The sequence below is a fragment of the Dermacentor variabilis genome, chromosome 1 (genome assembly GCF_050947875.1).
Source record: "Dermacentor variabilis isolate Ectoservices chromosome 1, ASM5094787v1, whole genome shotgun sequence".
Taxonomy (NCBI): Eukaryota; Metazoa; Arthropoda; class Arachnida; order Ixodida; family Ixodidae; genus Dermacentor; species Dermacentor variabilis.
The window spans coordinates 233,013,946-233,041,931 of record NC_134568.1 but is presented as its reverse complement, the minus strand read 5'-3'; the positions used below and the strand labels follow the sequence as shown (position 1 = coordinate 233,041,931).

General features: G+C 44.1%; 1 protein-coding gene across 2 annotated transcripts in view; it reads left to right on the top strand.

The window, feature by feature from the left end:
- LOC142559293 (F-box only protein 31-like) overlaps nt 1–27,986 on the top strand; it is an 83,458-nt gene that overhangs the window by 31,216 nt on the left and 24,256 nt on the right. Inside the window, exons 7-9 of one of the 2 annotated variants that reach the window (XM_075670918.1) lie at nt 11,449–11,608; nt 18,353–18,576; nt 27,129–27,258. In XM_075670918.1, coding sequence (XP_075527033.1) covers nt 11,449–11,608; nt 18,353–18,576; nt 27,129–27,243 — 499 coding nt within the window. In that variant the 3' untranslated portion in view covers nt 27,244–27,258. Of the gene's footprint in view, nt 1–11,448; nt 11,609–18,352; nt 18,577–27,128; nt 27,259–27,986 lie in introns of those variants that run through there. The other variant, XM_075670913.1, reaches the window with a different exon arrangement.

Genomic DNA, 27,986 nt, shown 5'->3' with positions numbered 1-27,986 from the left:
GAGGGCTGTCCTTTTCGTCCAGTTGGGTGTGCACTAGGGTTGCCAACTGTCCCGAATTTAGTGGGACAGTCTTTGCTTCTGAGTTAATGCCTCGTGTCCATACTTGACCCAATCAAGGTGGCCAAGTATCCAGACTTTTGCTTTCTGTTTTCTACTGAATAACAATAATTATAGTACCAGGTTTTCTTTTTATAATGCCTGACAGCTCATTTGCACATTCTTCTTTTTTTTGTGTTCTGTAGCATTGGAATAAACATAAAAGCGGTCTCATTTTGGTTTTGTTTACAGTTCTCTTATAGGCCTTAACCATTGACAGTACCTCCATTCGTACTGGTAGCTGTGTTAGTCAGGCAACTATAGCTTTGATCTTGATCACAAGAACGTACTTGATCGTGTTCTAAATTGCGATACAGTAAAGCTAAAAGAAATAGTTCATCTTTTTTGCACGTACAAACTAGCGGCTTCTGGAATTGTCAGCGCTGGTCCTTACAAGCTGCCACCACCCTCTCAACTGTCCTCCTCCTCCTTTAGATTTCGTCCACTCTAGAGTGGGCAGCCCTAATGTGCAGTGCCTTGCCATGTCACAATCAACGAAAGTCACCGCTCTCCTAGCGTAATCTGCACATATCGCGATTCTGGCAGCATGCTGGCAAGAAGTGGGCATAGGACATGAATGCACAATGCCATCTCTTGACAGATGGCGCTTGCTACGTTGAAGGGGTCCTGAACCACCCCTCAGGCTTGGTGAAAAAACATAATCCACGGATAGCGTATGCTGCTGTGAACATCTCAGCCAAGTTTTATAGAGCGTGGTGCGTGGAGCTCGCAAGCTGAGTGCGAAGTCACCTTTTCTCAAACGCTCTTTTCAACAGAAGCGTGCTCCTCACCCTTTTCTGTAGGCTTTATTTTGTAATGTCGCAGATTCCCATATATGGCTGCTACTGGCCAATAGCTGACATCAATCAAGAAGCATGTTTGGGTCAGTGCGCTTCTTGCTACTGTTACTGTGTATATTTATTGACAAAGTTTAATAAACAGGCTGAAGTAAGCGAAAATTTGCTTTCGAATTTCGATAATATTTATGTACTTCCGGAAGAAGCCAACTATCATCTGTTCATGCTCGGCTGCAGCTGCCCATGTAGAAATTAAACATTAGTTAAATTTGACAGAGCTGGCAGAAGAATTGAAGATTCTTAATCCGTTCTACAACTGTATGCTTTTAATAATCCTGAAGATGCAAGAAATGCGATAAAACTAAATTTTCAATAGACGGCATTAATTGGCACCTGAAGGGGTTCGTACAGCCACTAACCCTGTCGTGTGTTACCTGTACTCTCCAACATAGTGAATGAAGCTTGCTAAATTTTAATGAGGTCTGGTTCCTTAAAGGGACATGAAAGGATCTAGATGTAAGTTAGGCTGTTTACAACATTGAAGTAGCTTATTGGTTACTGTTATCATGAAAAGATTTTTCATATTCTTTAAGATGATGTAAAAGCAAAGGGTGTGTGGCAAAGATGAAAACATTCTCAGAACTTTTCTCTGTGATGTCACAGATTGTGACACCTGCTGCTGTTCCTCAGTGGCTGCAGCATTCTGTTGTTGAGTACGTGATCGTGGGTTTTATTGATGGCTTCCACTGGGAGCAGAATGCAAAAACGTTTGTGTACTGAGCTTTGGGTGCACTTTAAGGAATGTCTTGGGTTCCTTAATGCATCTCGCTTTCGAAACTTCGCCTCTTATGTCACTTAGCAGGTGGCATTGAATTTATTCTCCTGCCTCGCCACCCTGACGACTGCTGACAAATCATGAGAGCACAGTCAGTGTTCTTTGTACTCTCCTTCTGGTCGCGAATGTTTCCCGAAAGTCTCATATGGGGACAGAAGTTGGCAGCAGAGGTGCTGCCCTGGCATAAGTAGACGAAGATCAATATGCCGTGCCAGACGGCCAGGTTGGATGATCATGCAAATCTTTCATGAGAAGAGGCGCCTCTCCCACATTTATTTCAGCATGTTTGCAGAGTGAACATGCAACAAGAACTTTTAGCAAAATAATTTAATGTGTGATGCTTATACACAGCACAGTTGTGTGATTTACACGGTCTCCCTTCCTAGTAGCATTCCTCACACAAAATTTTTCCGTCAGTTGTCAATCTTTACACTGTTCTCTAGTTAGTAATCTAAATAGCGATATTTGGTTAGTTTAGTAAGTTATTTATTAGTTGATCAGTTACTTAAGTTACTTACATTTGCTTACTTTAGTTAAGTAGGTTTGTTGGTTTAGTTACTGAATAATTTATTTAGATATTAGTTTGATAATTAGTTTAGTTAGATAGCTTAGTAATTAGTTGGTGAGTTTTGTTAGGTAATTAAATAGTGTTGTTAGCTACATTTGTGTCACCCACAGTGGGACAATGCTATCATGATGAATGCAGGCAGAGGGGAGCAAACACTTTGCATTTGATGTTATGAATTTGATGTTACTACATCGAATTCCCAACTGCACATTATACAAGGTCCTTATAGTTAAACTATGAATAATTTTAATAAAAGCACTATGATAGCTGTGCAAATTCTGCTTGCATAAGTGGTTTATGCGCTTTGGTGAGCATAATTTTTATGAGCAAGTAGTCAGCAAGTACGTAAGGAACAATAATTTTTTTATTAAATTTTTACATTTCAGGATATAGTGTATGTGTATATTAGAAACCTTGAGACAGCTGTACTCGAGGAGAAAGCCATTTTGTTTGACACTTCTAAAGCGTTAGTATTGCACACCAGTCTAGAATCCAGGCGGAGCTGATAGCAGCTGCACTCCTTCACTTGGCTGGCAAATGCAAGGCTGGCTTCCCCACTCCCTCTGCAATTAGCTGCTTCACGTGGGGGATTCGTTTTTGTATTGAAACTCCCATCTCCAAATGCAAAATCAGCATACTGCACATTAAATTTGATTATAAATATCTTGGAACAGAAGCGCTTCCGAAATGTAAAATAAAATAGAGTTGTCTTTGAATAAAATTGTCTTCAAGTTTCTAGCATAAACATATGCCATAATCTCGAAATTTTAGGAGTTCATTAAATTTCTTTAAATTATGTACTTGCTATTTCCACTTGTTTGCGAAAATTCTACCCACCAAAGCGCACAGACCACCTGTGCAAGTGGCATTGTGTCACTGCCATAGTATTTTTATTAAAATTACTAATAGTTTAACTTTGGGGACCCAGTAGAATGTGCAGTTTTGACTACGAACTTGTGCATGGTGGTGTACTGCATAACTTTTTCGTTGGTGCGCCTGTAGAAGTTGATCAATTTGATTGAGTGTTTTTGTATGCACTGTTAAAAATTTCTATTGGAATTCTACTAGCAGCATCATGCACCTTCTGAAATGACAACTGAACTTTTAACTATTTCTCAGATTTGACAATTTTTGGCAGATTGGGGAGTCAGAAAAAATAAAACTTCGACTAGAGGTATCGTCGAAGCTAGGCTCCAATGCGCCTCAGTAAACCTTCCTCAATAAAATGACGCAAAACTTGCGCTTTTGTCGACTCGGCAACATGTTTATATGACAGCAGCAGTCAGGACAAGCTCCTCTTGGCTTGTCTAATTTTGTGACCCGACATCCGGGCTCTTTTAACAATGTCTCAAGCAACGGTAGATGCTCATGAGTGCATATTATTTTGTTAATTGTGTTTGACTAATACAGTCTACGCTTGCTACAACGGACCCATGTACAACAGACTTTCGGATATAACAGACCATATTTCAACCTTAGTTTGCTTTACGTATTTTATTAATGCAACGAAGTTCATTTTTTACGGACCATGCTACAATGGACTATCGGCTACAGCAGACGAAATTAACGGCAATTTTTTCAAAATTGGGCGTATAAAACATGCTTTTGTCGTGTCGACACAGGCTGACAACTGTCTTGCAAGGGTTAGCCGACGATCGCGGCTTAATATTGCGCCCACGAAGGAGAAAGGCAGGGCGGAAACGAGCAGTCTTCTTTCGTGTGAGGCAAGGGGTAGGCAAGGGGTAGGCAAGGGGTAGGCAAGGGGTAGGCATGAAGTAGGCATGGGGTAGGCATGGGGTAGTCAAGGGGAAGGCAAGGGGTGTTCTGCTCCAGCGGCTCCTGATTACGTCGCCGTATCTTGAAAGCGATCTGTGATGTGGACAAAGTGTGCCCAGTGCTAGTCACTTCGCATGCGCTCTGCTTTTGATGTTCGCGTTTAAGCGACAGACAGCACGAACGTCCATTCGCTTGCTGCTGCTGCCGCTCTTCCTCACTCCGTTTTTATAGCGACTTTCTGCAGTCATAGAACGAGATGTGAATTGCTATCGCATTCGAAACTGTGACATTTTTTGTTCGTTTTTTACTTTGGACGTTCGTCACTCATTCTTTGCAGCAATGTTGTTAGACATCATGACCAAAGTTCTGGAAGTGAGACACTTCGGATAAAACTGGCATTTTTTGTCGGAGTATCAGGGCCCGTTGTGACGAGGCAACTATGTCAAGTGATGTCAACTATGTCAAGTGCAACTTTGTTTTTCCCACCAGAGGTTGTTTTTATCCATCAGCGTTTATATGCATTTAGACAGCAGACAGCGTACAGTGACAGCGGACAGGCCGCCATTGGAATCTGAACCTGGCAACGTTTAATGTTAGAACGTTATCTAGTGAGGCGAGTCTAGCAGTGTTATTGACTCAGTGAGGTTAGGAGGACAAAAGAAGCATATACAGTGCTAAAAAGTGTGCACATACTGTGCTACCGGGGCTTAGCAGAGAGATGAGAACTAGGAGTCGGATTCCTGATTAATAAGGATATAGCTGGTAACATCCAGGAATTCTATACCATTAACGAGAGAGTGGCAGGTCTTGTTGCAAAACTTAATAAGAGGTACAAATTGAAGGTCGTACAGGTCTCCGCCCCTACATCCAGTCATGATGACCAGGAAGTCGAAAGCTTCTATGAGGACGTGGAATCGGCGATGGGTAAAGTCAAAACAAAATACACTATACTGATGGGCGACTTCAATGCCAAGGTAGGCAAGAAGCAAGCTGGAGACAAGTCAGTAGGGGAATATGGCATAGGCTCTAGGAATAGCAGGGGAGAATTATTAGTAGAGTTTGCAGAACAGAATAATATGCGGATAATGAATACCTTCTTCCGTAAGCGGGATAGCCGAAAGTGGACGTGGAAGAGCCCAAACGGCGAGATTAGAAATGAAATAGACTTCATACTCTGCGCTAACCCTGGCATCATACAAGATGTGAATGTGCTCAGCAAGGTGCGCTGCAGTGACCATAGGATGGTAAGAACTCGAATTAGCCTAGACCTGAGGAGGGAACGGAAGAAACTGGTACACAAGAAGCCAATCAATGAGTTAGTGGTAAGAGGGAAACTAGAGGAATTCCGGATCAAGCTACAGAACAGGTATTTGGCTTTAACTCGGGAAGAGGACCTTAGCGTTGAAGCAACGAACGACAATCTTATGGGCATCATTAAGGAGTGTGCAATAGAAGTCTGTGGTAACTCCGTTAGACAGGATACCAGTAAGCTATCGCAGGAGACGAAAGGCCTGATCAAGAAACGCTAATGTATGAAAGCCTCTAACCCTACAGCTAGAATAGAACTGGCAGAACTTTCGAATTTAATCAACAAGCGTAAGACAGCTGACATAAGGAAGTATATAATGGATAGAATTGAACATGCTCTCAGGAAGGGAGGAAGCCTAAAAGCAGTGAAGGAGAAGCTAGGAATAGGCAAGAATCAGATGTATGCGTTAAGAGACAAAGCCGGCAATATCATTACTAATATGGATGAGATAGTTCAAGTGGCTGAGGAGTTCTATAGAGATTTATACAGTAACAGTGGCACCCACAATGATAATGGAACAGAGAATAGAGGAATTTGAAATCCCACGAGTAACGCCGGAAGAAGTAAAGAAAGCCTTGGGAGCTATGCAAAGGGGAAGGCAGCTGGGGAGGATCAGGTAACAGCAAATTTGTTGAAGGATGGTGGGCACATTGTTCTAGAAAAACTGGCCACCCTGTATACGCAATGCCTAATGACCTCGAGCGTACCGGAATCTTTGAAGAACGCTGACATAATCCTAATCCATAAGAAAGGGGACGCGAAAGATCTGAAAAATTATAGACCGATCAGCTTGCTGTCCGTTGCCTACAAAGTATTTACTAAGGTAATCGCAAATAGAATCAGGAACACCTTAGACTTCTGTCAACCAAAGGACCAGCCAGGATTCCGTAAGGGCTACTCAACCATAGACCATATTCACACTATCAATCAGGTGATAGAGAAATGTGCGGAATATAATCAACCCTTATATATAGCTTTCATTGATTACGAAAAAGCGTTTAATTCCATCGAAACCTCAGCAGTCATGGAGGCATTACGGCATCAGGGTGTAAACGAGCCGTATGTAAAAATACTGAAAGATATCTATAGCAGCTCCACAGCCACCGTAGTCCTCCATAAAGAAAGCAACAAAATCTCAATAAAGAAAGGCGTCAGGCAGGGAGATATGATCTCTCCAATGCTATTCACAGCTTGTTTACAGGAGGTATTTAGAGACCTGGAGTGGGAAGAATTGGGGATAAGAGTTAATGGAGAATACCTTAGTAACTTGCGATTTGCTGATGATATTGCCTTGCTTAGTAACTCAGGGGACCAATTGCAATGCATGCTCACTGACCTGGAGAGGCAAAGCAGAAGGGTGGGTCTAAACATTAATCTGCAGAAAACTAAAGTAATGTTTGACAGTCTCGGAAGAGAAGAGCAGTTTACGATAGGTAGCGATGCACTGGAAGTGGTAAGGGAATACATCTACTTAGGACAGGTAGTGACTGCGGATCCGGATCATGAGACTCAAATAATCAGAAGAATAAGAATGGGCTAGGGTGCGTTTGGCACGCATTCTCAGATCATGAACTGCAGGCTGCCATTATCCCTCAAGAGAAAAGTGTATAACCAGCTGTGTCTTACCAGTACTCACCTACGGGGCAGAAACCTGGAGGCTTACGAAAAGGGTTCTACTTAAATTGAGGGCGACGCAACAGGCTATGGAAAGAAGAATGATGGGTGTAACGTTAAGGGATAAGAAAAGAGCATATTGGGTGAGGGAACAAACGCGAGTAAATGACATCATAGTTGAAATCAAGAAAAATAAATGGGCATGGGCAGGAAATTTAATGAGGAGGGAAGATAACCGATGGTCATTAAGGGTTACGGAATAGATTCCAAGGGAAGGGAAGCGTAGCAGGGGGCAGCAGAAAGTTAGGTGTGCAGATGAGATTAAGAAGTTTGCAGGGACAACATGGCCACAATTAGTACATGACCGGCGTAATTGGAGAAGTATGGGAGAGGCCTTTGCCCTGCAGTGGGCGTAACCAGGCCGATGGTGATGATGATGATGAGACAGCGCATGTGCAGATTATTACGAGCAATACTTCCCATTGAGTAGGCTTTTCACTCATACAAGCGCATGCAGTTGATTTCAGACCAACCTTCACCCGAAGCTTGACTAGCAGTCTACTCTTACATTTTGAACACCACCTGTGCAAGTGCCTTTATTGATTACTGTACAATATTGTGCAACATTCGCATTGCTGTACAGCACTGTACGGGAACTAAGCAAAGCATGTGGAGACTCTAGTTACAGTTGAACGCACGCTAGACCATCTTGCTTGCACAGAAAGCTGATCAAATGCATTAATCAAGTATGAGGAGGCTTCTTCATGCTCCCTGACATGACGACCATTGCTTCGCGAGCCTAAAAAAAGCAGTAAAAACGAACCAGGTGCCTGCTGCAATAAGTAAAAACAAGTGCTCCCTGTACAATAGGGACTTACCCATTTTCACATTTGTGTAGCTGCAGCTCTCCCGCATAGCATAGGCATCATTTTGGCTAGTATTGACACCAGAAAACATTTAGCATTTTTTTGCATGATCTGACTTACAAAAGTTGGGATCTAGAAACCAGGTGCATATTTTATATATTTCCAATTTTTTTAACTCACAGTACTTATACTTAAAGTAGTAAATTATTAATTTAATTTGTGTTCCTTGAGGTGCTCCTTTGAAGTTTTGCATAAGAATTATGAAAAACTGTTGGAACAATTATTACTGCTTTACATCCATTCAAAACACCAGTAATCAGGCTATAATTTTACGAATCGCAGTATATGTTGCGACTACTATGTTCTGCAATAAATTTTCAAACATAAAAGCACTAAAAATGAGCGCATTTCTAGCACTAACGCAAGTGGTTGAGCGATACAAAAAAATAATAAGATGTAATAATGAATTACCCTGATACAATGCACAAAAAGCCATGCTTACTGTGAGAGGAGACTCGGTATACCAGAAAAGACGTAAAAATGAAATATGCCACCTTGAAGTTCCTGCATCCGTTCATCATGACGTGGATTTTGACAGTGCTCAGGTCTATAGTAGGATACAACTTGAAAAGACAGCAGTTGGCTACCGAGGCACAGAGACCGCGTGGGGTTGTTACTCGCCAGCCAATCACACAAGCCAACAAAATTGTTGTCATGCGACCATTTCAAAATGGCGCCGTATTTGATACATCTGGGGCATCTGCTGTTTTTGAAGAGTCTTTTCATCAGTGGAAGTGATGAGGTGTGCAACAGACATGGAGAAAGTGTATCGAGTCTGAGCATTTCACTCTTCGAAAGTTCGTGGTACAGATCATTTCACTGCTGACCCCAGTTTACTTGTGAAATTTCACTGCCAACTGAAGTGAAACTTGACAATAAATAGTTGCAGCGAAGCAAGCATTTTATTTCAGTTGAATAAAGAATTAGGCTTTCACCGTTTCACTATAATAGGCGAGTGGAAACGTATAAAATTACGCACTTATAACATTATTTTTGTGGTTACCACTTTATTTAAATAACAGGGAAACTTTGAAGTACGAACTATTTGCAGCCTCACGGAGGAGCAGTGGCTGGTGGTCATGAGAGTGTGGGCGGGTCTTCACTGTAGACTTAAGTTGTATACGAATATAGTTAGCTTAATTTTATTGGTAAAAATTGACTGCATTGTATTCTAAAAGAGGCATAGACTGAACTTGGCAACTTTCAAGAACATTTACTGAGCCACAGCTGCCAGAATACAAAAAAAAATATACTTTGAAGTCTGGATGTCACACTGACATGCTGTTGCCGGGGTTTCAGTGGGAAATTCCAAAAATTGAAGTTGACCATGCTTTTCTCTTGTAATAATGAACTGCTTAGCACAAAATTAACAACAGACTTTTGAACAAATATTTTATTAGTTTGATTTGCATTTCTCTTTAGTGTCCCTTTAAAGGAACTCAACCTTATTACTGTACATGTACTTCATGAATTGGCTGTCTGTGCTTCTGGAAACTCGTGTTTCAAGAATCAAAAGGTATAATGGGTGTTGCCTGTTGCTGTATTTATCACGTCTGCAGCTGGAACAGTTGCTACTTTACTGGGCACCTGAGCCAGTTCTTTGACTGCTTGGCTTATATGTTGCTGCTCTAGCTTGAAAGATAGGAGTTGAGAAACTGCAACAAATTTTTGCTGTGCCTGGTTTGTACAATGCGTGGCAGTAAAACTGCTGCCACGCATTGTACAGATAAACAGCCAGATGTCACAGGTGCAAAGATATCTTGCAACAAACACACTAACGCACTAGAATATGGAAATTTTGCAGGGTTATCAAGGGGGTAATTATCATAACGTTGCTTTAAAGCGCCCCTCACCAGGTCTGGCCATTTTGAGCTGACAAGCGCAGGGCATACAATGCGCACTCACGATCGTGTCCACTGAGAATACATCGCTGTGTGCTGCGGAAAGAGCTGAAATTTCAAACTAAACACCCGTTGCCCTTCCCCTCTCGGGCATCGCGCTCCAAGACCGGGGGATGACGTATATCAGCAAGGACGCCTGCGTACATGTATATGCAGTAACGTCACTCATAATGACTCGCAACCGTTCGAGAATTATTCAAGGCAACATCTGTTATCTGTGTAATCTGTTGCTTCGATAGACAAAGTTTAGAGAAATAATAAAACGTACAAACTGAATGTCTGCGTGTTTTTGTTTTACTTCGCATTGCAAGAGAGATGTACACCCGGCCATAAAAGTTTACGGACTACGGTATCTCAGTAGATTTTCAATTCCTGAGTAGCCTGCAGCATTAGCCACTAAAACTATATATGATAATGCTGTTAGCGTATTGCAAATACCAGACTGTGTTGTGAAGTTGCAGAGATATGCCGATTTTTCTGAGATTCAGTGGTCCGTAATATTTTGTGGCTGAGTGTGCTTCCGTTTCGTCTGCTTGATCCCACGTCATGCAGTCGTGTGCGCTGAGAGCGAAACTATGTCATTTTCTACCATGTTTCAGTGCGCAGTCATGCTCTGTGATCTGCTTGCGTCTGCCTCAGTGTTCCTGTAGCACTGACTTGTACTGCTAGTCAGGTGTTCTCGTGCGCTGCGCAAAATGAAACAAACACAGCAGCTCACACGTGCAACCATCAGCGTAAGTGCACCGCGCAACAAAAAAGCCAGGGAGAGAAAAAAGAATGGCAGGGCCCATGACGTATGCGTCACGCAATCCTACAGCTCCGGTATGGGAGAACGCAGGGAAGGAATTTCGCTTGTGGAGGCTAGACAGGGCAAGTAAAGAGAATGTCCTTGTTAGCCATGACGCTCGCCTCCTGAAATCATGGGTTTATGGCACTGTAATATTTATATCTCGGCTATTAATCAACCAATTTGAAAAATCCTTGCAGCAGAATGCTCCCGATCCCAAGAGGGCATGTAACAACCTCCACCATATAACAAAAAATTCGCTGTGTGGCCTGATGAGAGGGGCCCTTAAAAAACAAAAACAAATATATTCGCTATGTCTCTCATGTACAACAGCATAATGTGCCACAGAAGGCATAGTAAACCTTTCTTTAGCTGTGGGTGTTGCACAAGAAGGTTCTCCAGGTAGACGTTAACACTACTGCACTATTCTCAAAGGCGAAGGTGTGGGGGGGCGGTGAATTGTAAGGAGGAGCATGATGAATGGTAATTGGGTGGTGCGCTTACAAAATGTCTTTTTGTTGTGCATTTATCACTCTGTCCAAAGCTTGTAACTCTGACTTTAGTTTGTATGCTACTATTGTGAATCACTGTAGTATTGGATAAGTCAAATGACTGGATAAATCAAGAGACCCACTGAAGTGATCAGGAATAGTTCCCCATGCAGTGGTGGCAGCACTCAAGAACATGGTGGACTACATTCTAGAGGCAAAGGTTCTGCTGCTGTCTGTGCCTATGCATTGGACCATTTTTGTGATGCCCATAGTGTGTGCTGCATTGAGCACGGGCCACATGCTTGTGTGTAGCTTCTAACAGTATGCTATCCTTTATGTGCATTTCAGCTATGCGTTTCAGTATAAGCGAGTTACGTTGCAAGCCCCATTGACTGGCGTACCCATTCAGCCTGGCGTATTCAAGGGCACCTACGGCACACATGGTCTCGAGTTGATCCAGTTAGAGTACATTGACAACTGCACAAAGCTCCGGGCCTCCAAACTTTCGGTAACATTTGCACATTTAAATATCTCTCTTGGGAGGGGTGGGGGGGTGTAGTTATAGTGGGGAAGGAGGGGACATGCTAAAGAGTATCATGGTTGTGAGCTCGAAACATTTTGTAGAACCACAATTTCCGAGCCTCAGACTTTTGTCTGGTGTCGTTTTATTATCTTCGGGCTCAATCATTTTTGCATTTTCCTTGTATTGCTTTGAGGTTGGCATAAATTGTGCATAAAATTTGAACCTGCAAGACCTTTAAATTGAAGTGCTTTGAGCAATTTAGTGCACACAACTGTGTGAGGGAACCTATGTTATTCATTGAAGTGTGGTGAGGGAAAAAGTTAAAATACAAATAAGTTCGAAATTTGTTACCATTATTGTACATTGGTAATGATGATGTAGAGCTTATGATAGCAATGTATTCTGTAATTTTATTGATGTAATAGAAAATGAGTCACTTGTCACTTGGAAAAAGTTCTCTGGGGAGTTAAAGCAGGCATCTGCCGCCTCTCAGGTCATTGGTACAGGCTCCGAGCTGACGAAAGTAGGAAAGAGTGCGCTGAACATGCGGCAAAGCAACGCAACCTAGAGGGAAGTCTAGGTGACATTGAGCGGAGTGGGGAAGGAGAAAGGAGGCAAGGCGTTGCGGAGGAGGAAGATAGGTGGAGGCTCGCTGGGTTGACGTCCTCTGGCAGTTGCTACAGGTTTCATTTGCGATATGGACGTACTGCGTTCATCTCATAACATTGTCCTCCCGCGCCGTATGCTGTGTGTGTGACTGAAAGCATGCAACGGCAAGCCGATGATGGCAGCTCAATCTCCCGTGCGCAAAGAAGGAAGGAGGGGGGCATCGTCTTCAGTAGCGCTCATGGCACCGGGGAGGAAGGGGGGTGTTGTACTTCGGCCGCACGCTGTTGCGCGAACTTTACCTTGAACACCATATGCTTTGGGGGCACAGTCTAGGTGGGCCAATGGCTCGTAGCTTTGCGTGCGCTGTGTTCTCGCTTCTCAGTTTGCGTTGAAGCGATAGACAGCGCAAAGGTCACTTTACTCGCTGCTGCTGCTGCTATGATTGCTCATTCCAGCATTTAGACAGTGAGCGTCTGTGGTCATCGAGTGTGAAGTGTTCATGTTTGCCTGTGCATGCTGACACCATGCTTGTTAATGTAGTTTGTGAGCGAATGTTTACAAGGGCGCATTCTACTCTGGCGCCTGCTGTGTATTGCGCGGCCATACTAGCCATGTCTTGAATATGATCTGCGATGCGGACAGTCTAGGTGCACCGATGGCCAATAGCTTCGTATGCACTATAGCGTGCGTCCGCTTGTGTGTGACCCGCGTTCGCTAAGTGAAATGTCACTGTCTTTTTTTTTTTCCTCCTCTTGTCTTTGCCTCTGTCCATGGGCGATGTGCGCCGCAGGCCTCCTCTATGGTGCCTTGATGTGTGCACCCACGGGTGCGGCGCATCGAGGCACCCTAGCCTCCAGGATCGGCAGCGATGGTGGTCACTCTGAACGTTCGGCTTAACTGAAGAGCATGTCTGAGGCGGTTCATCTTAAGCAGATTTTTTTTTTTTTGCATTGAGTTTATGGAAAACCAAACATTCCTATGTTGTTTGTTATGTGCTAGAATTTGGCTTAACTGAGCTCGTATTAACGAGAGTTCACTGCAGTATATGAATATATTGTGTTCTTAAGCCAAACAGCCATTCACCAATTTGCTGCTGGTTGTTGGAGCTGGCTCTCAGTGGGCTAAGGATGTTTGAGAGACAGTGTTGAGAGCCTTATCGAACCAACCTTGTTAGCCTCTATCAAACTATTATAAGTGTGCAGTGTATATTAAAATTAAGGCACACATGTTGCACTTGATGTTGGATGTTAAGCATACAACTTTGGCTTTAATTTTTGCTCATAATATTCCTCGTGGATGAGCTAGGTTGCTCAAATAGTAGCGAATGGTTGTTGACCAGCTGAAACAGCCAATAACATCGCTGCAGCATAGGAGTATTTGGGGAAGTTTATGCCGTGCTTGGAATGTATGCCATATGTCTGAGGTAACAGCAAAGTAAACTTAAAAAGTTTCACGATTCTGAAGGTGGACTGCTTGATTGCTACTAACTTCTTTGTATCATTTACCTCTGGCTGCAGTGAAAGCATTCGATTACCTAGTGTTTCTCCTGTTATTTTGCTTACACTCTTCCATGTCCTAGCATTCCCAGAACACGAGGGAATGAAAATACTGTACTACATTGAAATAAGAATCTGTGATATCATAACTCTTGTACACACTCTGTTAAGCACTGTCAGGTATAAGCTCTCTTTACGATGGTATCAAAGATGCAGCTTTTTCCAAAATATACACTTTACTCGATGTATGACCAAAGCTGAGTACAGTACAAGTAGCGAGTTTCCTGTCTCATTCTCAATGCTATAAAATTGCAGATTTCACAATCACAGAAGTCACATTATAGAGCATCGAGGCTATAAATTGGAGGTGCGATAAGAGAACCCAGTACAGTTGATGACCGATAATTCAGACTCCACAGGGGACATAAATTAGTCCGAACTATCGAATGCCTGAAAAAAACGAATGTATCCCCCCCCCCCCCCCCCCAAAAAAATATTATTTTATTTATGTTTTGACGTCCCTTTGCCAGGAAGAAGTGGTCGATTTATTGCTGCATGCACTTCCGCTTACGTACTACCAAGTCCACCCGTATTTCTGCCAGTTATGTGTTGTCTCTGTACGCCAATGCAAGGACTGCAAAGGCTCGAGTCAGATGCACCTTGGAAATTGGCTATGATCGCATGTTGAGTGGGTGACTGATGGATTTTTCACCACGGTTGTACCTGTACAGTAGAACCTCATTCATCCGTTTTGGAAAAAGAAGGCTGAAAAAAAAAAAAAAAAACTTACCAACTGAATAGTAGAGTAGTTTGCTGGGCCAGTTGGTGCATGGTGAACATATAATGGTTTCCAGCAGGTACGGACGCGAGCACAAGAAAGTAGAAATGGACAGGACAACGCGGACAGGACCAGTGTTGTCCTGTCCATTTCTACTTTCTTGCGTTCGCGTCCATACCTGCTGGAAACCATTATACGTTTACTAACTGAAAAAACGTACGATCGGAAGTTACTAAAAAAAATTGATATTTAGCTGTAGTTGACATCAATGTAAAGCGAAGCATTGTGCGAATTGTTGCAGTATGAGACGCTGAGGTTGGGGAGCTCAAGCTACCCTAGACGCGCATTGTAGTTTTTATGGCTTTGGCAAGCTTACGTTTAAGCTCCTCAAATATGGCCTGGGTGCGGTGTGTGTTTTCCTATTGCGCAGTGGCAGTGTCTTAAGACTGCGATGGGAAATATAAATGAAATCGAGCTGGTGGGCAACACCAGAATACCATGCATACTATACTACCAAAGCAATACGTGACACTCCCTTTGCGCTTCCTGCAGCAGGAAACGGCGGCGCAGCATGTTTGGGTTGTCGCCTATTAAAAACGTGCAGTACGCTTCCAATGGCACTACTTCCCATGTGCTGTGAAACATATCAATGGAGATACTTGTCGCAATAGGGTTGGTGGCGATGGCCGTGAATGCAGTGTGCAACAGCCCAGAAGGAGATTTGCTGGTACAGTCGAACCCACTTATAATGGTACACGGTTTTAACAATATATCGGTTATAACAATGAGAAGCTGCTGTACCATCAACTTCTGTATGTTTTCTATAGGGAAATAACCTGCTCACTACACTGCCCCAATGCCACATTATTGGTTATAGTGATGAAGTCTGGCTACTAGGTTCCGTGCCGAAAAATAATGGAATGTGAAATCCTTGAAAAAAAGAAAAAGAGAAATTCGAGCTACTGCTGCCACCACGCACCGTTTTCCAGCCTTCTCCACATCACCAGCCTCGCGTGCCTCTCTCCCGTCGCCCTTCAACCCCTGCGAACACGAATGGGCTGCACCCATAACACTACGCTGCCCCACCCTCCGAAACATGATTGGAGGGTGCAAACTTTACTGAGAGTGCTGAGCACTGCTTAGAGATTGCTTACTGACCCTCATGCTGTGCAGTTCTGCCAATGGATTAAGCCACTCGTGCTGGTTTTTGTTGGTTGCGTCGATGTCGTTCCTGGCCATGTGGTTTCTCGGCCTCGTTTGACTCGCCGCCGAAATGGAAGATGGCTGATCTGCCCACTATTCATTGGCATCGCACAATGTTGCTGGTGAAAAGAAAGTGCACTGCTATAGATTTGGAAACAAAGTGCTTCTAACCGATGAGGCGATCGTCGTGAACATGCTTACATCAGAGAGCAGCGACGGCAGCAATGATGCGGTAGGGCAGGCTGCCTTAAGGTTGATCTCACAAGAGGCCCTGCAGATGGTTCAGTCCCTCCGTGGCTTTGTTTTCATGAGGGACCTTCCATTTCACTATGTGGAGCACCTGTGTGCTTTGGAGAAGCATGTCGGCAAGCTTCACGTAAAGCAAGCAAAGCCGATGGACACAGGGTTTTCTCGTGCAAGCCAGTGAGAAGTATGAGTGAGATGCTTGTGGCAATCTCGCCTAGCTTTTCTTCTGGATTTCTCAAACTGAGAGGCTGCCGTGGCAACCTTCTCGCATTTTTTAAACGACCCCTTTTGAGACCACCAAAGTGATGCCTCGGTGGAGCTCACGCGTCACTTTCCTCCCGTGACCCCACTTTGCAGTTATAGCAGTGACATTTTTTAATGCTGACAGCCGCGGCTTCTTATACGCGATCGGAGTGTGCAGGAAGCAGAGTTAAACAGTTAAACGAGTCAACACAATCAGCAGCCGGGTGGAGGAAGGTGGTGGGGAGGGGCACTGACAGTTCTGCCACCCCCCCCCCTTTTTTTTCATGCAACCCGGTTATAGCAATTATCAGTTATATCAGTGGAATTTTCTTGGCACTTGAATATTGTTATAAGTGGGGTTGAGTGTACCAAAATAAGAAACTTGTGAGCACCAGCAGTTTCACGTGAGATGCTCGGGCGAATATTTCAGGGAAGATGCTGCTGGGGGGGGGGGGGGGTGGCTGCTACTATTCTGGATCGCTCACACCTTGCATCTTTGATTAATTACAGGGGATATAGCGGCCAGAAAACATATCATAAGATCGCAGTGTGGCAATCTGCTGAACGTTGGTGCCGAAAGATTGCGTTTTCCGGGAACGAAGGAACTGATAAAAAATAAGCATAACTGTATTGGGTCATCTTTTGTGTTCTCGATCATAAACGTTGGTGGCGGGAAATCGATCATAATGGGATCGTATCAGTGTGGTTCTTCTGTATCTTTGAAGGTGTCCAACTGTTATGAGGCCAACTCTTTTTTATTGATGCCTACAAATTGCTCAGCTGCTTCACAGCCTACGGTTGGGAAGTGCATAACTCGGAACTGTTAACAGCAATGGATTGATGCATTCTTTACGCCATTCAAACCTGCGTTGACTGTTCTATTTGGGACCATCGTCTCATAACCTTGGTGGAAATCGTCCACTGATTAGGCAACAGGGTTAAGGGAGTAATGTAAAGAGACTTGAGAGGTTCATAGCATGGAGGAAGTGAAACAACTAAAGCCCAGACCACACGTACGCTTGCAGACGTGCAAAAGCTCGCGCCCAAGCCCCTGGCTACGCAGCTACAGCGTGGTACAATGAACGCTCAGTGAGGCAGATTTATATCATGAGAGGCAGTGCCTTTTCTTTTCTTTTTGTGCTGATCTAGGAGCTCTAAACATATAACAATTACGTTTATAGATATTGAAGCATTTTGAAACATTGTCATTAATAAGGTACGAAGTGGTGTTTACCAAGGCGTCTATGAAATCTTAGTGACCGCATGCTGTCGCGAGTCTCTTGTAGATGCGAACTGCCATTCCTCGCAAGGCATGGCAGGTGCAAGCTTGCATGCGTCGGCAAGCGTACGTTTGGTCTCACCTTAAGGGGACGCATGAAGCACTGGTGCCATTGTATGTGTTAGTTGGGCTTGTTGGCTTGTGTTCAACAGAATGGACAATACAGATGATGACACAAGGGACAGAGAACATTTGTCCTGTTTATCTCTCTTGTCTTATCGTCTGCACTGTCTACCATAATAACACGTGTACTTGTTTACCGGGTGACCGCATTTTCTAACAAATGTTATCACTCAGCGCAGAACACACCTGCATGTATTGAAAGTGTCTGGAATGTTAGCGATCGTTCTATCCGCCGTCTGTTGTCATCGAACCTTGTGTAATCTGATTGCATGTATGCGCGACGGGCATGGTGTAGAACTTTCTGTAAGACATGTGGGCACCAGCTATTACTCTGAAACCTTCGATGACTGATGTATAAAAGCCACTGCGCTTCACCCGCTGGTGAGATTTTCGCCAATCGCCGACTGTGTTCCCTATCGTTATGCTCTGAGGGTAGCCTGTTTTTGAGGGCACAGGTTCGCCCAATAAAACACTAGTTTTGCCATTCACAGTTTTACTGCTTTCTTGGCTATCACTACGTGACAATATTGAGCAGTGATGCACCGTTCATGTGATAGTATTTTTCATGGTTTTGGGTGCATTGTACTGATCAGGCCAAACTTATACCTTGTCTAGCATAAGGAGCTCACAACCAATAAAAACATATTTATGTGCTGTTCGTAACACTTTGAAGATATTGATTATGCTTGTACTCTCTACAAGAACCGTACTCAGGCATGACTGATTTTCGTAAGGGGTTGCTGTCTCTGCAGGGTGACCCCAATGTACCATCTGGCCAGGTGACTTTTGAGGTGGTGCTGCAGTACTCAATGGTGTTGACAGCACAGCAGCAAGCATCCATATCAGCCTTGGATGCCATCGAGGTGCGTGCAAGTGGCACCGCATACAACACTGTGCCAACCACACCCCAGCCATTTCGTGTCCCAGTGGACTGTCATGAACGTTTTCTTGAGATTCCCAGGACTTGCATTGCCAGGTTAGTGTGGCCATGACAAGCATTTGCTATTTGCTATTTGTGTCTTGAGCATATGCATCAGTTCAGCAGCGGCTGCCATATCACTCTGGTTTTGTGGTAGAGCAGAATAAAAGGTTACAAGGCAGCAGATTTCTGGAGCAGTTAAATGTTGCCACTGCATATAAATCATTTGTCGTGTACTAGCTGACCCACCATTTTTATTGTGTGAATGAACGTTTGGTCTGCTACCTTTACCCTTCCTTATCAGTGTACACCAATGCATCTGTGTATCTGATTATCCTGTGAGACAGGATAATTTAATGTCAAGGGTATGTGAGAAGGATTCAGACTTTATCTTCTTTGGCACACTTCATTTGATGGTGTTTTTCTTACAGTCCTGTCCAAGTTTGGTCATGCAATTTAACATGCCAAATCAAATGAATTTTGTTATTGAGTTACTGCATACTATGGTTGTGATTTTCAAAGCTACACATTCTTTGCCTACCATCCCATTGTTTTGCCTGTGTCGGGTCAGGTCAGTCGGTCGGTCGATTTCTCGCTGAGTATAATTCTCACTCTTAAAAAAGAAAGAAAAAAGAAGTGCATCTGGCAGCAGGATTTCAACCTCGGCCTCCCAGTGCAGCAGCCTGATACTCTAACCATTAGGTCGCAGGTATACAGTTAAACCTCGATATAATGAACTTCAATATAACACAATTCTCGATATAACAAAGTATATCTAACTTTTCGTCACCTCTTATCCATAGAACACCATCTATTTAGAACCTCAATATAACGAAGTATGTTTGTATGTGATTTCAATATAAGGAAATTTCACTGCCGCCGCAGAGGAATGCCGAGACAATAAATGGAAACTTCCACGGACAGAGATGGTCAAATGATGGAATTACAAGCCGCTGCTTGCAGACGCACCTCTGAAATCATGCATGGCGTGACAAGAGCCACCGCCAAAGTGAAGCCACATCATATTCCACATAAAGTCCAAGTGCAATAAGATCCTATCGCACCCTGCACACTTTGTGGTTTTTAGGTGCAAGTGTGCAAGGGGGAGAAAAAAAAGATGGTGGCGTCACCCACAAATGCCGCCTGCCCACGTAAGCATAGGGAAAGAGGGGCAGGGGAGCGAGCTTGTAGTAAGCGATCAAGCGCGCTCGAGGGCGGGCTAAGTTGGTGGGCGTCTCTGCCGTGGCTGTGCATGGCTGTAAGTGCGGCTGGGAGCATTTGCAGCTGCGCACCTTTAAAGGTAATCTGCCGTGTGTGCAAAGAGTGGGCCTGGCGAGACGGCATGGCATCATATAAGCTGTCTTCCCAAGCGTTTAGTATTGAAGGTTGCAGAATCTAGAGTTTCAGTGACCCGTTGCAGCGAGAGGCAGATGAAGCATTTGCTCCTTGCTGCCAGTGCTTTTCATGATAGCATTGTTCCAGTGCGGGCGACGCTATCAGCCGCAGGTGCGGAGTGCACGCGAGAGCGTGGCTGGCTTCACTTAATTCGTACCGCTTATGTGAAGATATCGTCGACGTGGCATGAAACCGTATCATTTGTCACCGACTCCCAAATTCATCAAAATGAATTTTTTTCTCAATAAAATTTGCTTTCTTCAATTGCCCGATAATTCGAAAAATTCTGCGGCTTCTGTTCGTGTAAGAAAAATCAGTCAGCAACTGTACTTCTTTAAGTAAAACGTCGAATTTCAATACAATGAAATTTGTCTATAAAAAAGCAAATTGCCAATTTTACCTACTTCATTATATCGAGGTTTAACTGTACTTCACTCATGCCAACGCTAACTAGCTCTTTGAAATTATCGCCACATGTCAATGATGATTATGATTTCCATACTATGGCACATATCCACAACAGAGGATTGGCCAAGAAGTGGGCATTACATGTTGTGCCAATGCCAACTCGCTCTTTGAGATGATCCTCGTGTGTTGATGATGATTATGATTTTCATAAAGTGACACATACCCACAGGGGGTTGGCCAAGAAGCAAGCGGTACATATCATGCGAACGCCAACTTGCTCTTTGAGATGATTGCTGTGTCTTGATGACGACTATAATTTACATACTGTGGCACATACCCACAACACGGAATTGGTCAAAGAAGCTGCCAGTGCATTTAAAATAAGTAAGAAGAAGAAATATAAGCCAATGCAGTCGAATCTTGATAATCCGAACTTCAAGGGGCCCAAAAATTTGTTCTAATTAAAGGAAGTTCGAATTACAAGAAGGACTTGTTCTTGAAATATTCGTGCACCATAGCACGATCCATGAACGGTGCAAGTCGTGAAATATTGTGGCACGCAAGCACACAGCAAGTGAGGACCATGAGACTGCCCACGCCGGCAAACGCTTGCTTCCCGGTAACGGTAAAAAACGAAACTTCAAGGAGCAAGCTGGCACTGGGCCGATGGGGCAGGCGGCGCTCAAAAAAAAAAAAAAAAGGAAAATCACGTTCAAAAAACAAGGAGAATGAGGTACTGGGTGTTTCCTTCGTGTCCTTTTATTCAGAGTCTGCTTGTCACACAGAATCGAATATGGTGCACTGTCTCCAAGAACCTTTTCATCGGAACGTCTCGGTTTACACTCGTCATTTTTAATAAACAAGCGCGAACGAGACCAAACTAAGCCAACCAAAACAATTGCGAGTGAGAGCTGATGTGAACAGATCATAGTGCGAAACAAGCGGCCCGGCTGAGCCAGGCGCGAGTACTAATAGAGCGGTTGGGTGTGTCCGCATGACACCAGTTTCCCACTTATTGGTCTCCTCCGCTCATGGCTTGCGTGCCGCCGCCATGAGCTTTGAAAAATCAGCTTAGGACTGATCCCTCCTGCGGCGTGCGTTTTGCCAGTAGTGTGGCTGGGGCATTACGGTGCGACGCAGAAACGGCGACCTTGCCATTTGAGAGAGGGTGAAATTTCCGCAACATTTTTTTTTTCTTCGCATGCAGCATTGAGGGGTCTCTCCTAAGCTTTTCCTCTATGGCGGGGTCAGAGCAGTGCTGGTCAGAGGCACTGCCGCGTGATTTGGCGCATTGCTGAGAACATTGTTGAAGCGCAGTATGTTTGAATCAACCGTTGGACATGCTTGCGTGTTCGAAGTACCAGGCGTTTTCATTCGTTGGAATACACATAACTTTGACGGGACCACAGCATCAGTTCAAATAAACCGGAATTTCGAATTAACCGTGTCCGAATTAACGAGATTAGACTGTATAAGGTTTGTCACATTGCTAGGCACGACTGTGCAAGAGCACATGTGCGCACTAGTTTCCTTCATGCCAATGACACAGCAATGAAATGGGCAAACTTATAGTACAGTTAAACCTTGATATAACAAACTTCAATATAACAAAATTCATGATATAACAAAGTATTTAACTTTTCATAACCTGTTGTCCATAGAACACCATGATTTTAGAACCTCAATATAATGAAGTGTATTTGTATGTGATTTCAACATAATGAAATTTCACTGCTGCTGCAAAGGAATACCGAGACAATAAATGGAAACTTCCATAGACGCAGATGGTCAATTGATTGAATTACAAGGGGGCTGCTTGCAAACGCACTTCTCAAATCGCGGGCTGCGTAACAAGAGCGACTGCCAAAGTGGAGCTGCATCATGTTCCGTATAATGTCCAAGCCCTGTGCACTGTGTGCTTTAGGTGCAAATGAAGGTGTGCGAGGATGAGACAAAAAGGATGGTGGCTTCACTAGTGACGCCTTCCCTGCGAGCAAAGGGAAACGGAGGGGAGTGAGCTTGCGGTAATGTGATCAAGTGCGCACAAATGGGTTGGTGTAAGCTGGCGCGTGTCTCGGCTGTGGCAGCCCATGGCTGTAAGCATGGCTGAGCGCATATGAGGTTGTGTAATCTCGAATTTTGGGGACCCATTGGAGTGATAGGCAGACGGAAGCATTCCTTCCCAGCTGCCAGCGTTTTTCCTGATAGCGTTGTTCCAGTGAGAGCAACACTATCAGCCGCCGGGGCGGAGTGCACGCCGAAGCGTGGCTGACTTCACTTAATTCGTACCACCTAAAGCCCCTCCATACACGTTTCCGCCGACCAGGTTAAGTACCGCCAACCTGCCCTCCTCCTCCACGCCCCTCTCCCCCTCACCCCCTTAGCTTCCGGCGTCAAGCGGAACTTACGTAGCTGCAGCTTCCTGTTCCGAGTGGAAGTGACACTTTGTTTTTTAGCGTTGTTTACTTTCGCGCCGCTGGAGAGGCTTTAATTGCACGAGCTGCGGTTGAAACTGTGAATGCGATTACATCCAAGAACTACCGCCTACTGTAACCAGCGATCTGCTCGTGTTCGCTGCTTCGCGTCAACCTGCGACGGGTTGTGGCACGCGTGACAAAGTACAGTGGAATGTAGTGCCTGGGCGCTTGGAGACCACTGCCGTTTTTCGTGCATTTGGACAACAGCGACCGCGAACTACTACTTCAGCGGAATACACCAGCTTGTCCCCTTCGCATTCTTCTTATGGTGACTGCCGCAGCTCTGCTAAGCACGCGCGGGCGTCTCACCATCGTCTAACAGCAGTCAAAGCAGGAATTCCCGCAGCGCAACTACAGGAAGTGGAAACGCCGGAACCGGAAATGCCGGAACCGGAAATACCGAAACCGGATTTGGTGTGAGGGGAAAAGGCGTCGCAGAACAAAGGTTGTCGCTACTTAAGAAAGCGGGGGTGGCGCGTAGATGCAGGGGCTTTAGTACCACCAATGTGAAGATATTGTCAACGTACGTGCAATAAAACCGTATCATTCGTCGCCGACTCTCAAATTTATCAAAATTGTTTTCTTATTAAAATTTGCTTTTTTCGATTGCCCGATAATTCGCAAATTCCTGCGGCCCCTTTCCGTGTAAAAGAAACCGATCGGCGACTGTACTTATTTGCATAAAAGATTGAATTCAATACAACGAAATTTTGATATAACAAAGCAAATTGCCGATTTTGCTGACTTCGTTATCTTGAGGTTTAACTGTAGTTCATTAATCGCTTCATGAAAGCTTCGTTTCAGATATTTTAACATGTGCATTGGATCTGCATATTTTTTTTTACTTGCATGACAAGTGACACCAAGGGACTTCTGATGGCTCAACCATGTCTTTTATTTTTGTGCTCATAAGAAATAAACATTACTAAAACTGTGTAGTTAGTTTGACGTAGTGAACTTATGTGGAGAACACTGGAGTAAGATTACAAATGGTAGGAAAGAGTCGTAACTGATAAATGCTTTGTCTCTCACACACAGGAGTAACAAATTTGTTCATTGCAAGACAGTTTGGTTATCCTGAGCTGTTGTAATTTTATTGCTTTAGTATTGTTGTCATGCAGGGTAGCAGGTTGCCATACCAAATTGGCCTTACAAGCTGATATCCAGCAAAACATGAGCTTAAGTAAGGGACATGCCAAAGAAAGAAGAGCCCAAAATGCAAAGGTTTACCTTTAAAAGCCTGGCTCTATCCAAAAATATTTACTTTTTGTAGACGCTTTCGCACACACCATGGCAGCCGGGAGCCTGCAACCCCTAGTAACTTATATTCGCATGTCATATCAATCAACTATTGCAAAAAAAAGAAAGTCAAGTGGGTACAATGCATGGGATTATCTGTTTTTACGTTTTCAAATACACGAAATGCGCAACATCATGCCTCAGGCATCTACATGTGTAGCTTATCATTTAAGTTGGCTAAATTTAAGGGTTGTGCGATACTCAAAAGTTTGAATAAGGATCACAGTCCTTGCTATTCGATTTTTATTTGATATGAGGATACAGTGTTTGAAATGGTCGCAAATTCATTTCTGCTTGAACATGAGGGGATGACAGCATTTGTTGGAGATAGATTCAAGTGAAGACCATTTTGAATGATTTTGCTGCAGGAGAGTTGCAGTTGTTGCGCAGAGGCGATGGTTCATTAACAAATGCACTATGATCAATAACTGCTGCTCAATAATTTCTAGTCATCCAATAAGAATACCTTGCTTTTAGGTGGCTTATAAACAAATTTGTTATCTCAATTTATGCTGAGCAATTCACTTTTTGTCAGTCTCCCCATATTTGCATTCTTTTATACAATGTGTGGTGCTACAGTACCGCACTTGTTGCATGATCACAACACTACATGCATCTGGTGACATGCTGGATTTTTTTTTTTTTTTAGTGTCATGGGCTCCAGATAAGCTAAAACAGTCATTTCTCTTAAACCACATTGTTGGGCTAGTTGGTGCATTGCATTTAAGAAAAAGGCAGTTAAAAAAATACGCACACAGGAAACATACAAGAAGAAACAGGAAAGAGGCTCTTTCCTGTCTCTTGTATGTTTCTTGTGTGAGTCTTTTTTTGGCTGGTTTTTTCTTAAAGGGCCCCTCACCAGGTCTGGCCATTTCTAGCTGACAAGCGCAGAGCATACCTTGAGCGATAATGATCGTGTCTGCAAAGTATTACATTGCTACGCGCCGCGGAAAGACCTGAAATTTCAAACCGGACGCCGTTTTTCCTTGTCCTCGTGGCCGCCGCGCTTCAAGCCGGACGGTGACATAGTTGTGCCCCTGCGGCTACGTAGCTGTGTCCACAGTGTGACGTCGCTTGTGGTGACATGCGACTTCGAGAATAATTCAAGACAACATCTGTTATCTGTGCGATCTGTTGCTTGAATTGACGAATTGATGTTTAGAGAAATAATAAAACACACAAATGGAAAGTCTGTGTGTTTTTTGTTTTACTTTGCACCAAAGGAAGAGAGATGTACTTCCACTTCGTCTGCTTGTTCCCATTGTCGTGCAGTCACATGCGTAGGTACCGAAACAATGCTATTTTCTAACGTGCTCCAGCTTGTGATCATGCTCTGCAGTCCACTTGTTCTGCCTCAGTATTCGTGTAACACTGAATTATACCGCTAGATGTTTCCTTGTGCGCAGCGCGCAATATCGTGCACTGCGCGAACTAGACAACAATGTGCGATTCCGTAAATGGAAATGCTTAGCGCCGAAAAAAAAAAAAAAGCGAGGATAGAAAAGGTAATGTAGGCGGGGCCTGTGACATATGCGTCACGTAATCCTCAAGGTCTGGCATGGGAGAACGCAGGGAAGGAATTTCGCTTGTGGAGGCTAGACGGGGCGAGTGAAGAAAGCGTCTTGCTTGGCAGTGGAGCCCGCCTGCTGAAATCATGGGTTCGCGACATTGAAATATTTCTAACTCGGCTATTAGTGAGCCAATTTGAAACTTTTTTGCAGTAGAACGCTCCCTAGAGGACATGTCAGAATTTCCAGCATATAACCAAAATTTGCCATGGGGCCTGGTGAGGGGCCCTTTAAATCCAGTCATTTACTAGCTCCTCAGTTGATTAAACTTCCAGTTGCAAACGTCATTGCGTGCAACTCATGGTTTGATTTTTCGAACGCCCTAGGGGCCGCGAAAGCATCCAAAAGATCAGGCAGCCCAAAAAGAGAAATGCATGCCTTATACTGCCCCCATGGGCTCAAATAGCCACAGGTATGTCCGAAATGGCTCTGAAGGCCTGCCAGTACACTTCTTAGGCATATCGGTGCTCTGACTGTGACAGGAGACGGCAGGTATAATCAAGGAATGCTAACTGTATCCCGTGACAATTGCCCCTTCCCATTCTTGGCATGTTTCACTTTAATATGTTGCGTATGCATCACTGCGTAATATTGCCATATTGAGGCGAAGAGTACTTTCGGGAACTGGTATTATGCATCGTGTTGTGCTTTCTGAGCTTCGAAGCCATTGGCGAGGATTAATTACAAAGGCAGAGTGAGCCCAATTGCTAACAGTGACAATTGTTTTAATGAAAAACATGGCACCGAATAGCAAGAAGCTTGGTAGTGAACATTGATGTAGCTAGGCCTAGCATTGCCGCGGTGATGGCTACGGCTGCCGGAGGATTTGCGTGCGTGAGCGCCTGTTCCAGGCAGCGACTTAATCGAAATGGCAGCCATGGTGGCTTCATTAATGCTGTTTCAGACCTGCGGTCATGGCAGAAAGTCCGAAAATCGGCCAGCAAAAGATTTTTGCATTCAAAATTTCAGACTTTCTTATACATTAGACAGTTTTAGTAGTATTGTCTAAAACACTTGTATTAGCATTAGCGTCCAACGCAGCGCTAATGCTTAGAAAGGCGGCACTGCACGGCATAAACTAGGCAAAACACTAACTCTAAAATGCAAACATGTACGCCACCATCTAGATGTAAAAACACGAAGTATACTGGCAAGCCAAATCCATATGAAATGTCGAGCTAATCCAATGCCGAATCCATAAGTGCCTCACTAGTGGTGTGTTCCAATTCTGGCCAGCGTAGGAGACTGTCTACGTCTTCATCTACGTCTAAGACAGCTTCGAGGCCATGTATTGGAACACTTTTTGAGCCATTTGGAAGACACTTCTGCGACGTGACGCCACCTCATGGCAACCAAGAAATGTTGAGAAAAGTACACATTATTTCTATATTTCAAGTCCTTGCACATGACGTGACTTACATTAAGAGAATAGGAAAGCGTGTCTACATTTTCTTATGTGCAGACGACCTTCCCATCGAGTTTCCAAGCATCCTGCTCTGCCATCTTGTTTGGACAGGAAAGTAGCCTGCGTCATATTTTTGACTTCGATGCTGTGTTCGCGAAGCAGTCTACTTTGACATCTCCGTGAGAATTGGAATGAGAATTACGATGGCCACTGCCCGCTTACCCATCTGCTTTGCTGTTTACGGCGATTATTTTAACACAGCCTAAGTTGGGCAAATGAACAAAAGACAGGCTTTGGCGTCATCTCGACGCGGCTACAGCAAACATGAGCAAATTCCCTTGTTAAGCCTACTGTGCCATTAATTCAGAACGTATCTCAAAAACAATGTCCATTTGCCACCAGTACGTCGCTGTCAAAGCATCATCACACAAATCTAAAGCAAATACGAGGTTAGTGGGGAACGAATGAGCCGGATAATGCGGGCTTATATCTCGATAGATCGGAAGTGGGCAGCTCTTGCTTCGACTGGCGCTGCCATGTTGCTGTACGTAAGAGATCCAGCACTGTTTACGTACAACGCATGCCCAGTTTGGAGAATGCAACCCTAAAGCCCAGACCACATGTACACTTGCAGACACGAAATGGCGGTTTGTATCCACAAAGATGCGCGACAGCACGCGCTCACTGTGCTCACTTATAGACGCCTTGGCAGATGCCACTTGGTACTTTGTTATCGACAGTGTTTCAAAATGCTTTGATATCTACAAGCATAATTGTTATATTTTTATAGCTGTTAGATATGCACAAAAAGGAAAGAAGAAGCACTTTCTTGCATGATTTAAATCTGCTTCACTGAGAGTTTGAATGTACCATGTTGAGCTGTGCAGCCAGGCGCACCGACGCGAGGCAGCCCAA